Here is a 17,832-nt window from a genome sequence, read left to right as displayed (position 1 = left end):
AAAACCAGGGAAGGCCCAGCGGTGAGACGATGGACGAATGAGTTGTTGAAGTGGTCGAGGTGTGAGAGCATATTGAGATTGCGGCAGGCCACGAAACTGGGGTCGGAGAAGGGCCTGGAGGCAGCTAGAGCTTGGGAAACGATTGTGCAAGCTTTGAATGACCGCTTAACGGTGGATACGGAGGACAGACTCTCGGAGGCTGAGTTCCAGGGAACTGATAGCACGAACGTTTGATCAGTATTGATGACGCACTATCACTACTAGCGCACAACATAGCTAACCACACTAGCAGCAGTTAGAGGGGGGGAGGGATAGAGGAGTACGTAGACTGCCCTGTTAGAGCGTGGCAGTAGATGGAGAGGAGTATCCGTCGGGCGGGATGGCCTGTTACACGTAGATGCGGGTTGGGTTCTGTGGATTTGCCGCGCTTGGACGGTGTTAGAGTGGTGGGTACGGCTCCTCTAGGGGGCAGTTGGGGGGGGGGGGGGAGTTATTGTTGAGGGTCCAGAAAATGCGGAACCAGGATTGTGTTGTTGACCTACCGTTCCTATGTGCCAAGCGGGGAAACGTCTATTGCAATTTGACTTGACGCCGCCCTGCCTCCGGGATGAGGGCTGATGGGCTGTGTACTACTGCTTTTCCACGTGGGGTTTTGTATGGGGACGGGGCTGATGGTTGATACTTTCGATGTTTGACTGTAATTCTGCAATAAAAACATACTTTAAAAAAAAAAAAAAAAAAGTACAACACAGTGAGCCCTTTTGGTTTAAATCTGGACGAGGAGATGTCAATACATCTAAGATAAAGTATGAGATAGAACTTGGAGCTGTCTCTACGTTTGCTGCTTTTTTAAGAAAATGTTTTAACTATTTATTTTCTCACTATTTTTGTTGCACACAGTAGTTCCTATTATTTTAGTAATTTCGTATTGTCTGGTTTTGTTACAGAGGAGAAGATTACTATTGACAACAGCGGGTGATTTGATGGACATTACGCTCACTGGAGCATGACTAGATATATACTTAGGACTAAGGGAATGGTTATATAAGTATAATTGAATGCATATAGCCTATATATTCCTAACTTAAAGATGTGCTCTACCTCTACTCTTTGTGTAGTCACATTCATCTGAGCAATCAAAGCCTGTATTGTATGAGTTGTTCAGAATAGGATGCCACATCCAAGAAATACCATTATCCCAGTGTGAGGTATGTGTCAGGTGTGGTAAATACCTTCTATTCTGAGTTCTGCGTGTACAATGAGTCATAAACTGTGGAATCCAGGTTTTAACTTAAAAAAACACATTTCTGACATTTTTTCCAGCCGTTTCCTCCGAAACTATGAAAGAGTTATGATGCCCAAATCAATCGGGGGAAATTGTGAAGATGTCGTAATTATAACACAACTCTGAATTCTGGCCCCTGTGCCAACGTGTGTTGGCACAGGGATTGAAATTCAGTCCTGAACTTGTATCAAGCCCATTCATCTCATGCTAGAGCCTAATTGATTTTCAGTATATTTGCACAATGTTAAATTGTTTCTTATCATAGTTCCTCATTTAAAGAAGATTGGAATTACCAACATTTGTGGTGAATGATAATTATGGAAATTGCCATTAAAGTGTTTGGTATTACTTCATTACCCTTGTGGTGTTATCAGAGCTAACTTAACCCCTTATATTTAAAAACATGCAAAAACTATTTTTCTATATGTCATTCCCAAGTAAACTAAATCCAAGTGTGGTAAAATGATTCCTCATTCATAGTATTAACATTAATCTTCTTAGAAACTCTAAATGAGTGCGATAGTGGATAGTATGATGCAATCTTTGAATGCTAATCTCAGCAAAGATGAAATACCACTGTCATTGATACTCACTCTCGGTCCATCACAAGGCACTGCACATCATCTTCATCTGCGATGATGTTTGCTGACCTTACGTCATCACTGTTGAATGAGAATACAAGAATACTTTGAGTTGATTCTTAGATTTATGCATTCACTTACCGTAAAATGCTTATTGATCTGTGAAGGCTATAAAAGTAATAACATGTTTATTACATAGGGCTTCATAGCAATGAAACTGTTCCTATGGAAAGTTCCCTTTTACAAATGGGTCTATCCTGTGCTAAATAAATGAATAAAAATAACAAAAATGTAGCTACTAGATAGGATTGTATACTCATCATTATATTAAACTGCCACCCCGCCAGTTCCAGCTTGAAAGTAAAGTTTTTATCCTTAGCCATACCTCACCCTTAAGTATAATAAGATTAGCATGGCCAGTAACTAGCCACTGCACTCTAGTTACCGTGATGACCAATCAATGGTGTCATTTTTCCCTGGGACTAATATTATAACCCCATAGAAGTACGGAGTCGATCTTTTTAATGTAAGTGCAATTAAATTGTCCAGTATCAGTTTCATTTTCACAGGGGTGGCAGGGCAGAGGACAGGGCCGGACTGGGAACTGAAAGCAGCCCTGGCAAATTTTGCCAGACCAGCCCCCATCGGGCATGTAGCAAGCGAGCGCAGCTCGCGAGCGCGGCCACTACTAGGGGGAAATTTTTGAAAAAGACAGACCAAAATTATGAATTTCACAGCACATTTTTCATTACATATTCAATTGTATCAACTTTCAAAGCACAGTAAATAGTTGATGATGACCTTAAAGAGCACCAGGTTACCCACCCAGTGATATGTACCCATAGACATTCTTACAGAGAGCACCAAAAATAGACACAAGTAGTGAATCAGAGAGAACAAAGTAAAAGCGAGATCAGCCCCCACATGGTGTGTAGCGAGCAAGCTCAATGCGCAACCACTACTAGGGTGAGTTTGGGGGGTTGAACTTCCCTCCCCATTAAACTCTGCAAACTTGCCCAATGCAATTACTTGTGGATTCAGATCAATTATGCCTGTATAATACCCATCCAAGTCTTCACACCTACTATAAGCAATTGTAATTATGCCACCAAACCCCAATCTGGGGTCCATTTAATACACACAAGAATGATATTGGCATAAACTGAAATGCCATCAGCACTTTACATACTGGCATTTCTGGGCCCATAATTGCAATGAGAAATATAAACCTGCAACTCCCCAGAATGCAAAGTTGAAGAACAAAGGTTTGTTTGTAGAGGTCACATATCAATTGGGCCATTTGGTATTTATTAAAATGTTAAAAATTACTTATCTCATTTTAAAACCAAGGCACAGTCTACACTATACTCTGCACTTCGGTTGTGTGCTTTAAGGGTACCCCCATATACCTGACAACTTGTCACATGACATATCACTGTGACTTAAAACCAGCCCTAATTTGTCAGCCAGCAATATTAATCAGGCTTTGATTTTATCCCATTTGGAGCAATGAAGCCACAGATCCCAGCAAGCACAGCACTGTTGGCGGAGAAAGCCACGACAAGCTGAAATGCATCCTCAAAACACCGTGCAAATTGACGCTGCTTAGTTTGATGACATCATATTACCAGATTGCGCCAGACTAATATGAAAAAATTCAGTATATTCAGTGAAAGCCCTTGCCAGTTCAAACTACAAACAGTGCACCACCATATATTATAATTGCAAGGCCTATGCACTCATTGTGTTAATGCGTACATTTAAAAAATCTGGGTTTACCATCTGTTCCATCTCCCACCTGTACAAAGCCGAATGAAAGCGTACTAGTCATCCTTGTAATAGTAACACTTGCTGTTAGGGCGGACACAATGCTGCGCCTGCGCACATCAAATCAAAAAATGTAATTACGATGATTGTCACGGTCCCTGGCTGTGACAATAATTATGATTCAAATTTCTGATTTATTGCCTACAGGCTGCAGCCAGCCACCACCAGAAACATATGGCATGTCTCATACTAGAGACAGACATTTTAAGGCATGGGCAAAGTGGGCTCGGGCCTAGGACCTCAGCCTTTTAGGGGGCCCCCTGATGGAGCCAGATCTGTACTTGGTCCTGATGACCTTGAAATATTACTGTACAGTATGTTGTAAAAGCATTTTCTTTAAATCATTTTTTATGTGGGTATTATGTGAGAGTCTATTGCAGACATTTTGCAGACAAATGATTTGTTTATATTTCATGCAACATCCATAATAAACATTTCTCTCAGATCAATACGGGACCTGACATATGAGTAATGGGAGGGGGTCACAGCGATTTCTTTTAGTAATATTGGTGGGCTGCTGCTGTGTTACAATACTGACAACACACATCACTATTCCTGAATACTATATGTAAATACATTTCGAATGTGGACAAGTATGCGTGTGCAGTGCACTGTCAGTGACCTGGCTAAAGAGTAATGAAAGAGCTGAAATAAATCATAAAATCAAAGTGTTCCGAACAGGGCCCCCCGAAATACGTTTGGCCCAGGGCCCCCAACATCCTTAAAACGACACTGACAGTACGGTGTACCTGTTTCAAAGAGCAGCATTGGGCCAAGTAAGATGCACACAAATAGTGGTAGCAAATAATCACAGTCTGTGCAAAGCTCACCATGTTCACAAACAGAATGCATGAGCAGGACACACAGCTTCACCAGGGAATGAGCATTGTGCTTCTATTAAGTTGTGTTTTGGGGGAAGTGAGGGGGTTGGATGGGCTGCTACTCTCGGACTCTGGCGCCCAGTCAACAAGCCACGCCCGCCTCCCTGTTTGTGTGTCTGTTTATGCGCCCCAGTGAGATTGTTTTTGGCACATGGCTGCCAAGTACCAACTCGATAGCCAAGGGGAAGTAATTGGGCCGTTTCTGTTTCCTCACTGCAAAAGAGCAGGCCCCAGCAGGAGGCGTCTTTCAACCAATGTGCAATTAAGGCTAAGGGGGGGCGGGCAGTTACAGCCCCCAAGAGTCAAGCAGCACAGTGCAACCAAAGGGGGCACACACATCCTGCCTGCTGGCTCAGAACATTTCAGCTGGCCTCCAGCAGGACACAAAACAACCGACAACACCCTGACGAAAAGAAAACTAATTTTTTGAGAATCTGACCTGCAACACTCTACTGTAATTATGGTCGCTGCTAACTTAGCAACAGCTTTGAAGAGACCTTTCTCTGAGGCGCTGCTGGGCTCATGTGAGGTCAGTGTTGGGGCCTGCGCCGCGGTGAGGTATGTTTACCAAGGTTGGGCTCCTCTGTGGGGCATCATAGTCCGGTCCCAGGACAGAGGGCGGAGGGTCACGGGAAGGGGAGGGGGGCAGTGGGCGCCACTGGTATTTTCTTACAGACCGGTGCATCCAACAAAATCAGGGGCCCAGCAGGGCGCCGCTTATTGCCAATGTATTTGCTTTGTTTAAATCCCAAAGTCCCGGGGGTCTCCAACAGCAAACAGCCGCCCAAGCGCCCATTACACTCCATTGCACTGGCCAGGGTTTAAGTGCCACTTGTTGCCAGTGGCAGGATAATCAGGCTAGGGTGCTGTTTGTGAGATGGGAGGGGAGGTATAGAGCATGTGTAGAGGCTCCTCCGAGCGAGTGCCTGGGGCTTAATCTGTCTGCCAGGGCCCTGCCGGGCAGCCTCGGGTGCAGCATCCTGTACGATGGAATAAATAGCTGCAGTAACTGGACTGGAGAGGCCCCTTTAATTCTTAATTCTACAAGCTAGGAAGGCACCTGTGTGGCCTCACTCTCAGCGGCTATTGCCAGGCGCCCCCTTGCATTTCTATTGTTGGCCCACGAAAAGACGGTAAATCAGCACATGAAAGGCGCATGTAAATTATATATAGAGTCACGTACGTTTACGTCTATTTCTTATAGACTAAGCCCCCAACATAGCTGAATGGTGTTTACAAAAACTCTAGCCGGTCACGGTCAGAAACAGGCACACACTCTGACTCAGTGACTCACCTGCTGGCGGCGGCAGTCGGAAACCGGGACAGGCAGGGGCTAGAAATAATAAAATGATGGAGTGCCTCTCTTTCTCTGGATTGTGGAATGCTCCTCGACCTGGCCTCAACGGTTGCGCGCACTTTTTTATAGCGCGAGACCCCAATGCGCATGATCACCACCAGCCGGCCCGGCCCCACCCTAAGGCGGGTGAACTGAAAAGACCACAGAGACGCAGAGTGGAGGCAGAGACATTTGCGCGCTGCGTGCGAGCGACCCTATTAAATGGTGCTCCAACAATGTAATGCATTTATTTATGCAGAGAGAAGATTATTAAAGTTGTGCAGAAAACGCATCGCAGCAGAGTAGTGTTGTCCTGAGAGAACTGAAGTTAGTTAACTGAATGTTCTGACTAACGGTCACAGTCCGGACCAAAAACCGGCCCCCCTATCAAAAAACCGGCCCCCACCCCATCCAGCCGACCGGGGAATTGCCCGGTGCCCGGCATTACCAGTCCGGCCCTGGCAGAGGAATGGCAATGATGGCTACTTCATGGCGAACAATTCCTGGTAACTTGATCCCCAGCCTCGCTGAACTTAGCAAGAATATTTTAGTATAGTTCAGGTAATCCATCCAATATATGTTTTATTTCTGTATTGAAGACTCTGAGTCTAACAATGAAAAAGCAACAAGTGTGATCAATGTTTGTGTAATTACGTGAAATTCTGCAAAAATGATATAAAATTATGCAAAGTCATGTGATATGCAAAATCGGCATTTAGTGATATATTTTAGCCCAAAAATACAAAACAGAAGTGAGGACACATTAAAAAATAAATAGCCTAAAAAATAAAAGACCCGCAAACAACAGAAACTTGTGATCTGGTCGTTCATACTTCACTGCTTAAACTTTGCTGTGAATGTACTGTAAGTAGGTGATTTGTCATAATGGTATAATATCTGGAAATGTACATAACAAGCATAGTCCAAAATTCTCCAAATAATGCAAGATTATGCCAACGTAATGGAAATTTTGCATGGGCCTACTCGGCACCCGACCAAACAAAGGGCATCATTACCACTGTAGTGGTATGCGTGGCCGCCCGTCAGGGGTGCAGCGGTCTCGCTGCGTCAATTATGAGGCGCCCACCACACTGGCGGGCGCATCACGCATATTCTACATTGCGGCGGGTGCTGCTGCAAGCAGCACCTACTGCAATGTAAAAACTGCATGTTGTGCATTTGCATGCAAAACATGACCGGCACCGCGCGGTGCCTGCCAACTTGTGCATGCAAATGTCGGGGGTACCAAGGGTACCTCCCAAGTACATCCCCGCCCCCCAACACCCCGGAGGCCTGCAATGGGACCCCAACACAGAAGACAGCATGTCTTTCCTTGGTGGCATCGCAGCCATGGAAAGGCTAATTGCCGCTATCATCACAATATGGATGGCGCTGTCTTGCAGACACCGCCACCATATTATACATGTTTTCCGCCCGGTCGACGAATTGACCGGCAGAAAAGCGGCAGACGGTTTTTCCGACAGCCGTGGACCCCCAGCCATCCTAATATGGCGGGGGGTCTTTTAGGTATGGATGGCGGGTGGATCGCCCCCGCTGTGCCAGTGGTGGCTAGCGGTGGCTACCGCCGGCCCGGCGAGGGCGATCCGCCCACCATCCTAATGATGCCCCAAATATGTTAATTCATGTGCCCTCCACTAGGGTATCTAAATTTGTGGGCTTTTCCTGGAAAAAACTATGACCATTTCTTCCACATAAGGAAAAGAAACAAAGGGATAAAGGACAAGCAGCAGAGCTGAAGTTTGATTTCTCTCAATAAAATGTCTCCGCTTCACCTGAAGATTACATCTTGGAATCTCCCACTATCAATGAGGAATGGGGTCAGTGCTACTGCCCTCATTAAGGGACTTTTGGGTGGTGCTCTCAGATTTACATCATGTCTGCATTTGAGTGTGCTTATTTAACATGCAAAGAATGTGTGCAAATAAATAGTTAAATAAGGGTAAACGAAATGCCTTTTTCTTTCGTTAACTCTCTGTCTAGTATTTGAGCCTGGGACCACTGCTTAGAATGAGTTAAGTGTTATAGGTAATGTGGTGAGTGAGTCACAGTCAGCTCAAAAACAAGCCCTGTCTCCTCACTAAAAATAACTTTGTGTCCAGTCAAACTTGTTTAATATGTGGGCTTAGTAAGTGGGGTTCTACTCAGGAATAGGTACTGTTTGACATATCCAAAATCCAACAAAATTGGGTTATGGGAAAGCTCTGAATATCACATTTGAAAATGGCGGCATGTAACCATATAATAAGGCATATTATAATGTGTTACCTAGAGTGTTAGTTACAGAAATGTGACTTTTTAAATATGCTGGTACACTTAAATAGTCACTATACCTTTGATTATTAACTTATTTTTTCTTTTCTTTCCTTTCCTCACAGAATATGGCCACCCTTGAATAGCAGTGTCCTGATTGCGAGTGTGTGTGGTGTTTTAATCGGTCCTGAGGCGGGAGCCGGGATCTGGATACTTTTACTTATTTCTGCTGCTACTTGGATTTTTAAAAGCACAAATTCACTTTAGGATTTTAATTTGGTATTTTGCACATGAAGGGCTCGAACCCAAGCTAAATCGCCCCATTTGGACCTGCCATCTTTAGTGAGGACTGGGAGCTGGGCGAGCAGACTAGTGCTCCGCCCCTCCCGACCCTACCTGCATAAAAACCCTGCGAAAACGCTTCACCGCTGATTGCGAGTGTGCGTGGTGTTTTAATCGGTCCTGAGGCGGAAGCCGGGATCTGGATACTTTTACTTACTTCTGCTGCTACTTGGATTTTTAAAAGCACAAATTCACTTTAGGATTTTAATTTGGTATTTTGCACATGAAGGGCTCGAACCCGAGCTAAATCGCCCCATTTGGTCCCGCCATCTTTAGTGTGGAATGGGAGCTGGGCGAGCAGACTAGTGCTGCGCCCCTTCCGACCCTGCCTGCATAAAAACCCGGCGAAAACGCTTCACCGCTGATTGCAAGTGTGTGTGGTGTTTTAATCGGCCCTGAGGCGGAAGCCGGGATCTGGATACTTTTACTTATTTCTGCTGCTACTTGGATTTTTAAAAGCACAAATTCACTTTAGGATTTTAATTTGGTATTTTGCACATGAAGGGCTCGAACCCGAGCTAAATCGCCCCATTTGGACCTGCCATCTTTAGTGAGGACTGGGAGCTGGGGGAGCAGACTAGTGCTCCGCCCCTCCAGACCCTACCTGCATAAAAACCCCGCGAAAACGCTTCACCGCTGATTGCGAGTGTGTGTGGTGTTTTAATCGGTCCTGAGGCGGAAGCCGGGATCTGGATACTTTTACTTATTTCTGCTGCTACTTGGATTTTTAAAAGCACAAATTCATTTTAGGATTTTAATTTGGTATTTTGCACATGAAGGGCTCCAACCCGAGCTAAATCACCCCATTTGGTCCCGCCATCTTTAGTGAGGACCGGGAGCTGGGCGAGCAGACTAGTGCTCCGCCCCTCCCAAACCTGCCTGCATAAAAACCCGGCGAAAACGCTTCACCGCTGATTGCGAGTGTGTGTGGTGTTTTAATCGGTCCTGAGGCGGAAGCCGGGATCTGGATACTTTTACTTATTTCTGCTGCTACTTGGATTTTTAAAAGCACAAATTCACTTTAGGATTTTAATTTGGTATTTTGCACATGAAGGGCTTGAACCCGAGCTAAATCGCCCCATTTGGTCCCGCCATCTTTAGTGAGGACCTGGAGCTGGGCGAGCAGACTAGTGCTCCGCCCCTCCCTGCATAAAATGGCACCCTGGCCTAGGAAGTGCAGCCAAAGGCAAGCCCGTCTGCGCCCGTCCGCGCCGGACCCGCGCCCAGAGCCAGGACCCCTGATTTGATGCATTCAGCTACACGGTATTCCTATGACCGTAATACCCTGTGGGCGCTGGGGGGCAATACCAGTATAACAGGATGTGTTTCTATGAAAATGGGGGAAGATGTGCCGACCAACCCTCATCACTGCGCAAACTGTAAGCAAGCCCTGCCTAATCTACGCTGGCAACCTATTACACTCCCCAGGGTTTTACACAAAACTATTGAGAGGGAAGAGCACGCCACAGTGAAATGTCTGCTGCTTAATGCCAGATCCCTGGTGAAACACAGCATAGAACTGGCGGATCTAATACAGGATTCTAAAGTGATGATAGCATTCATTACAGAGTCCTGGACAGACGCAGCCTTGGGCCCAGATATCCTTAACCCCTTCCACACTCATGACGAGCTGGGCTCGTCATGAAGTAGCCTCCTCGCACGCTCATGACGAGCCCAGCTCGTCATGAATAATGGGATTTACAAATTCTCAGCACAGGAGGGGAATATGCTGAGCAGCGAAGTGGTTAAAGCCACTCCCCAGGATTACAACTGTTTTACTCAGAATAGAGGAAGGAAGAGAGGAGGAGGCCTGGCGATTATTTATCATAAATCAGTCAGAGGGTCCTTCCAGCCGGAAGCAACTGACCTAGACGAAGCACTAGTTTTTAATTTTATATTATCTGATCACCAAACCCTCAGAGGCTGCCTACTTTATAGGCCCCCGGGGGCTAAAGCACCATTTTTTACGGCTCGGAGTAGTCTGCTCGAAGAAGCGATATGTGCTAAGTCCTTTACATTACTGGGCGATTTTAACTTTCATCTTGAGTGCGGTGCAGACTCAGATACTCAGGATCTTATCGAACTGCTGCATGGGGTGGAGTTGAAGCAAAGGGTCCGTGGCCCAACACACAAGGCAGGACACACCCTAGACGGGATTTTTTCCAACAATCCCAACCTGGAAGTCACAACAGTACAGCCGGTCTACTGGTCAGACCACGCCGCAGTCCACTTTAAAATTACTCTAGCTCCCCCTTCGAGATCTTGCAAGGTTAAAATTCCACCCAGAAAGATCAGGAAATGGAAAAGCATAGAAGGTGAGGCGCATGAAGGCATACTGAGAACCTCAATCACGCCCCCCTCAGAAAATGTGGAGGAGGCGGCCACAGCCTACACCAGTTGGCTCGATGCAGCATGCATGCAACTGGCACCCCCTAAAATTTATCATTCCACGCGCTCAAAGCCTTCTGCCCCCTGGTTCTCAGAACAGATTAGGGATCACAAAGTTCTCTGCATAAAGTTGGAAAGATCTTGGCGGATAAACTACAGGGAGGCGGACAAAAATCTACTCAACGCCGAACTGAGAGTTTATAAAGAGATGATCCGAATGGCTAAACGTGCGTTTTTCTCCAAATGTATCAAGGAAGCTAGTAACTCCCTAAAGGAATTATTCTGCACGGTGTCATCTCTAGCAACCCCCAAACCGGTGGAGATACCCCCAAGTCGTCAACTATGTGAAAACTTGGCCAAGTTCTTTCTGGGAAAGGTGGAAACTATTTTCTACTCTCTGGACAACCAAGTCAGGACTCATGGCCCAGACACAAACCCAGAGATTGATAGCAAATTGGAAAAAGTTCTCAATTTCACCCCAATTAGTGAAGAGGAGGTAGCGAACCGGCTACAAAGGATAAAATCAGGCTCCAACCTATCTCGAGTGAATTACACCCGACCACTGTGCACTGTTGCGAAACTCTGTTGAGTTTATTTTCAAAGTTTAAACCATATCAAAATTTCAATAATGTCAACATAACTTTTCAATTCAGTACATTGAACAAAGCAATCATTATTTTTTAAACATTTCAGTTCTTTTTGAACTTTAGAAGAATACAGCGTACATAACACAACGTGTCATTATTTATTACATTATACATTTAAGAAGCCCGATGCATTTCGAGCCCTAAGAGGCTCTTCCTCCGGGGCCTGAAATCTGAACAAATATGAAAAAACAGCGTTACATTTTTGGGACCACTGCTGAATGAAACTCAAAATAAAAATGAAAATAGAAATCAAAGTGCTGAATTTAGTGCACCACCACCATCTCCCCGTGTGGGATTAAATAAAGCTTACCCTCTCCTTCTTAAAACTGGATGAAAGAACCTATGCGATAGAAAAACGTTTCATGAACTCTCAGAGCCCTGTTTCAAAAGCTACACTCTATTCACACAAACCACGTCAGCGTGGCAGCTGAACTTACCCTCGTGAAGGCACATCACCGCAACTGATTCTACAATGAAAAAAGACCGAGGTCAAGATTCCCGGACACCTTTCAACTGTTAAATGAAAGAACCCATCACAAACCGATTCTACAAGCTACATACCTAAACGATAACGCTGTTCCTCAGTAACATCACTCGTGGCTGTTGCCGGACGTTCAAAATGCTCCGTCAAAACCTCACGCACTAATCTCCGCGTCAAATGTGTGTCTCCCAATCAAAAACGCTATGCTCCCTCAGACGTCACACCAGCAACTAGAACGGCCCGCTCTCTCTCAGCGCGGCTTCACTTCCTGATCAAACTCCTCACTATTAAACTTTATGTGGGTAAAACGGAGCGAAAAATAAAAGTCAGGATTTCTGAACACAAAAGTACTATTAGAAATCATGATGTGCCTTCACGAGGGTAAGTTCAGCTGCCACGCTGACGTGGTTTGTGTGAATAGAGTGTAGCTTTTGAAACAGGGCTCTGAGAGTTCATGAAACGTTTTTCTATCGCATAGGTTCTTTCACCCAGTTTTAAGAAGGAGAGGGTAAGCTTTATTTAATCCCACACGGAGAGATGGTGGTGGTGCACTAAATTCAGCACTTTGATTTCTATTTTCATTTTTATTTTGAGTTTCATTCAGCAGTGGTCCCAAAAATGTAACGCTGTTTTTTCATATTTGTTCAGATTTCAGGCCCCGGAGGAAGAGCCTCTTAGGGCTCGAAATGCATCGGGCTTCTTAAATGTATAATGTAATAATGACACGTTGTGTTATGTACGCTGTATTCTTCTAAAGTTCAAAAAGAACTGAAATGTTTAAAAAATAATGATTGCTTTGTTCAATGTACTGAATTGAAAAGTTATGTTGACATTATTGAAATTTTGATATGGTTTAAACTTTGAAAATAAACTCAACAGAGTTTCGCAACAGTGCACAGTGGTCGGGTGTAATTCACTCGAGATAGGTTGGTTCAAGTGTGGGCACGTGAGGGCAAACGTGCCACCATTGTTGCACGCGTAGATCATTACTATATAAAATAGTCTTGGAAATCGTGAAAACAGGTGTGCTTCTCCTATTCAAATTCATAAAATCAGGCTCCCCCATGACCCCTGCCCAGCCATGATTGCAAAATTAGCACCATCTACCATTGCTGCTGGACTGACCCCACTGTTTAATATCATGCTCGACAGTGGGGAATTTCCCTCACGATGGAAACATGCATCCATTCTGCCCCTCCCAAAAAAGTCCAACCTTGATGTAACCGACTTGAACAATTATCGGCCTATCGCCAGGCTACCCCTCCCAGCCAAAATCATGGAGGGCATATTAAACACACAGCTGAGCACCTTCCTGGGGATAGGAGAGCGTCTAGATCGATCTCAGCATGGATTCCGGGCGGGGCACAGCACGGAATCGGCGCTGATCAAGTCTGCTGAAGACATGAGAATGGTGATGGATGCAGGTGGCAGAGCCGCTCGGATCCTGCTGGACTTGTCTGCGGCCTTCGATACGGTCCACCATAAGCTACTGGTGGACCGGTTGGGGGCTTGCGGGATTCAAGGAAAGGCTCTCAAGATCTTGCAGGCTTTCCTATCCAGCGAGACTCAGACGGTGGCCTTGGGGGACTTTGAATCGGACACATTTGCACTCCCATGCGGAGTTCCCCAGGGGTCCTCCCTGAGTCCGACCCTTTTTAACGTGTATGTCTCCACCCTGGCGCCAGTGATTCGATCCTTTGGTTTTAACCTTACATCGTACGCAGACGACACACAGATTGTGGTGTCGCTGCTCCCGGGTGAAACAGAAAGCACAGCTGACAGGTTTAGAGGTTGCATGCGGGAGGTCAGCAACTGGATGGCAGGAAACTGCCTTAAACTCAACTCAGCAAAGACGGAAGTGCTGCTATTTGGGTCCAGAGACAACTTCTGGTCCCCACGATGGTGGGCAGAGGAAATGGGGACCCCCCCTTCGCCGGTGGCGAAGGTCAAAAACCTGGGGGTACTAATGGACGACTCTCTGTTCTTCAGACCACAAATTAACGCACTATCCTCAGCAACCCACTTTGTGCTAAAAACCATTCGGAAAGTCTTGCCGTTTCTGGCGGACGAACATAGGAAAACAGTCGTAACAGGACTGGTGATGTCCCGACTGGATTACTGCAACAGCCTCCTGCTGAATGCCCAACAGGGGTTGTTGAACAAACTCCAAATTCTGCAGAATCACGCCTGATCACGGGGACACCCAAGTTTGCTTCGGTAGCACAGGATCTGGTGAAGCTACACTGGCTTCCAGTACGTAAAAGAATAGTTTTTAAAGCGCTCTGCGTGATCTTTAAGGCATTGCATGGCCTAGGCCCCCATTGTATGAAGCAACTCTTCCAGTGGTACAAGCCTGCAAGATCCTTAAGGTCGGCTGAGCAGGGGCTGGTGGTAGTCCCTAGAGTCAGGAAAGCTCGCTGGGGGGGGCAGGAGCTTCTCCCTGGGTGCGGCAAAGTCCTGGAACGCGCTGCCGCTGAGCCTCAGACAGACTTCTGACCTGCTGTCATTCAGGAGAGCCCTTAAGACGTGGCTCTTTACACACTAAGTCCTCAACACACTCATACTGGTGATCACCCAGCGCCAGGACACCTCTGGGTAACAGTGCGCTTTAAAAATGTCAAAAATAAATAAATAAATACATTTGTAAAGAGAGATTGGCTGCCTCCTAGACCTCTCGGCAGCCTTTGACACCGTCTGCCACCGCACCCTAACAACCCGCCTCTTCAACTCTGGGATCCAAGGAAAGGCTCTAGACTGGATCACATCCTTCCTCTCCGACAGAACCCTGAGAGTCCCCCTCCCTCCCTTCCGCTACGAAGCCACCAAGATCATCAGCGGCGTACCCCAGGGCTCATCACTCAGCCCAACCCTCTTCAACATCTACATGAGCCCCCTCGCCACCATCGCACGCAAACACAACATCAACATCATCTCCTACGCCGACGACACCCAACTGATACTCTCCCTCACTAAAGACCCTCCCACCGCCAAAGCCAACTTCCAGGACGGAATGAAAGATGTCACAGAATGGATGAAGCACAGCCAACTAAAACTCAACTCCAATCCCCATCCGCCTGGGACGACTCCTGGTGGCCCACGTCGCTGGGCACTGCACCGACAGCCACGGACCACGCTCACAACCTGGGATTCATCCTGGACTCCTCCTTTACGATGACCAAGCAGGTCAACGCAGTCTCGTCCTCATGCTTCAACACCCTGCGCATGCTCCGAAAGATCTTCCGATGGATCCCCACCGAAACCAGAAAGATGGTCACCCAGGCCCTCGTCACCAGCCGACTGGACTACGGGAACGCCCTATACGCAGGAACGACAGCCAAACTTCAGAAACGGCTTCAGCGCATGCAGAACGCCTCCGCACAACTCATCCTCGACATCCCCCGCCACAACCACATATCCGCCCACCTGAGAAACCTGCACTGGCTCCCCGTCAGCAAGATGATCACGTTCAGGCTGCTCACCCATGCACACAAAGCACTCCACAACATGGGCCCCGAATACCTCAACAACCGCCTCTCGTTTCACACTCCCACCCACCAGATCCGCTCCACCAGCCTCGCACTCGCCACCGTGCCACGGTTTTGCAAAGCCACTACCGGAGGAAGATCATTCTCCTACCTGGCAGCCAAGACGTGGAACTCCCTCCCCGCACACCTACGACTGACCAAGGACCATCTCACCTTCAGGAGACATCTCAAGACCTGGTTATTCGAGCAGTAGTGCCCCCCCCCCTCCGGCCAGCGCCTTGATACCCTCATGGGTGGGTAGCACGCTCTACAAATGTATTGATTTATTGATTGATGGAGAGAAGATTGGGATGTAGGCTGAAAAAGGAGCAGAGGGCATCAACACTGCCAGTTAAAACCGTGGAAGTGATGTTGTCACATGGTGATGTGGAGGGGCTTTGCTGGTTCGGTTTTGGGTGAATTTAGGAAGGTTGTTTCAAATAAGTTTATGTGACTCACTATAACTGAAGGATTTCCTTTTGTATTTAACGATTGTTTATCATAAATACTTCTGATTAAGTTAAATATGTTTTGGGTTATGAATAAACGGGCACATGCATCAAAGGAAATTGCATTCGCAAACGGTGTGAATAGCAAAATTTGCCCGTTTGCGAATGCAATTTCCATTTTTGGGATGCATTATGCATTTTGTTGTTCTCGCAATTTAAGAAATCACAAAATTGCGATAGCATTTAAGGAATCTCAAATTGAGATTCCTTAAATGCAATGCATCAAACTTTTAAAATTTGCGAATTCGCAAATAAGGGGTGCAAATTACCATGAAGTTGACCTTCATGGTATTTTGCGAAAACTTTGAAAATGCACAAAAGTGCATTTTTCAAACTGCCATTTTACACACACACATGCCCTTGGGGCATGTGTGTGTGAAAAATGTACTTAATGGCAAATTTCAGGGGTGCAACACAGTGTCCTTTGGATCCCCCTGCACCCTTGAAATTGCATTCTCATTTTGCGATTCGCAAATGAGAATGTCTTCCTATTCATTCCTATGGGCCTCTAGACCCATAGGAATGAATGGGAAGGGATTCCTTAATTGCGATTCTTAAATTGAGAATCGCAATTAAGGAATTTTAAGAAATCGCAATTTATTTTGCGATTTCTTGATGCATTGCAGTTTGCGATTCCTTATTTTTCGCAATTAAGGAATCGCAAACTCCAATGTTGAATCATGTGCCAGAAAGGTACATGTGTTCACCTGTTTCTGGTGAATAAGTACTGTTAGTTTCTAAGATAAACTAATGGAGCCCTAATGTTTTGTGATGCACGCAATATAACTGATAGATTTTGTTTTTGTCTTTAAAGATCGTTTAGCATAAATACTCCTGATTAAGTCAAATAAGTTTAGGGTTATGAATAAAGGTATTTGTGTTCACCTTCTTCTGGTGAATAAGTACTGTCAGTTTCTGAGATAACTGGTCAGAACGGTATTAATTATGTCTGGGTTAGAGCTAATTGGAAATATTAATGAATTATACCTATTGTATTAGGAGATTGTTTTACTATTAGTGTACTGAATATACAATGACTGCCCATTTGTTTCATGTTTATCACTGTAGGCGGTGTGCATTAGACGTGATTTACTGACGAATAGGGGTACCATCCCAATGACATGACTTTGGTGCATTCGATCCTATTGTTATGCTGAATGGATGTTATTATTTGGTAAGCTTATTTTTAGACTCAACTTGAGTAATGTATGAAATGTTTAGTTTCCTTCGCCGAATTTAAGAGTACTGTTGGCATATGAAATCTAATTTGAGTTGTTCATTTAAGTGCCCCTCACCATTACTTAAAACACTGGTGGTTTATGAAAAGTAAGCTTATTTGTGGGCTCAGGTGTTTAACTAAGCTCCCCTCACCTATTTTTAAGAGCATGGTTGGCTTATGAATATTAATGTGATATGTTCAATTAATTCTCTCTCATCTATATATACTTTTTAGCATTGTTGGCTTATGAATTTTAACATGCATATTAAATTATAGTATTATATTATTTGTTTTTAGACCTTGCTTTTTTCGATCAACATTGACATTATCAAAACAGGATTGTAAGAGACCATTACAGCTATAAGTTAGGCAACTTCTTAAAGGTGAGGACTATAATTTGTGTGTCTATTGCCTTTATCCTCTTTCTGTTGCTCCCTTGTGCTGTACACCATCTAAACAATATTCAATTTAAATCTACTGCTTATGTTTTATTCTGGTTAACCAGATCGCTGCTCAGCATATTCCCCTCCTGTGCTGAGAT

The 17,832-nt window shown here is 45.4% G+C and overlaps 1 protein-coding gene across 2 annotated transcripts in view; it reads right to left on the bottom strand.

Moving 5' to 3' along the window:
- The window catches only part of PRKG2 (protein kinase cGMP-dependent 2), a 1,208,151-nt gene that overhangs the window by 472,653 nt on the left and 717,666 nt on the right, over positions 1–17,832 (bottom strand). For both annotated transcript variants that reach the window (XM_078677576.1, XM_078677575.1), the window contains exon 8: positions 1,879–1,947. In XM_078677576.1, coding sequence (XP_078533702.1) covers positions 1,879–1,947 — 69 coding nt within the window. The remainder of the gene's footprint in view (positions 1–1,878; positions 1,948–17,832) is intronic.

Source organism: Lissotriton helveticus, chromosome 2_1 (assembly GCF_964261635.1).
Source record: "Lissotriton helveticus chromosome 2_1, aLisHel1.1, whole genome shotgun sequence".
Taxonomy (NCBI): Eukaryota; Metazoa; Chordata; class Amphibia; order Caudata; family Salamandridae; genus Lissotriton; species Lissotriton helveticus.
The sequence above is the reverse complement of the archived record's forward strand: the minus strand, read 5'-3'. Positions and strand labels throughout refer to the sequence as shown.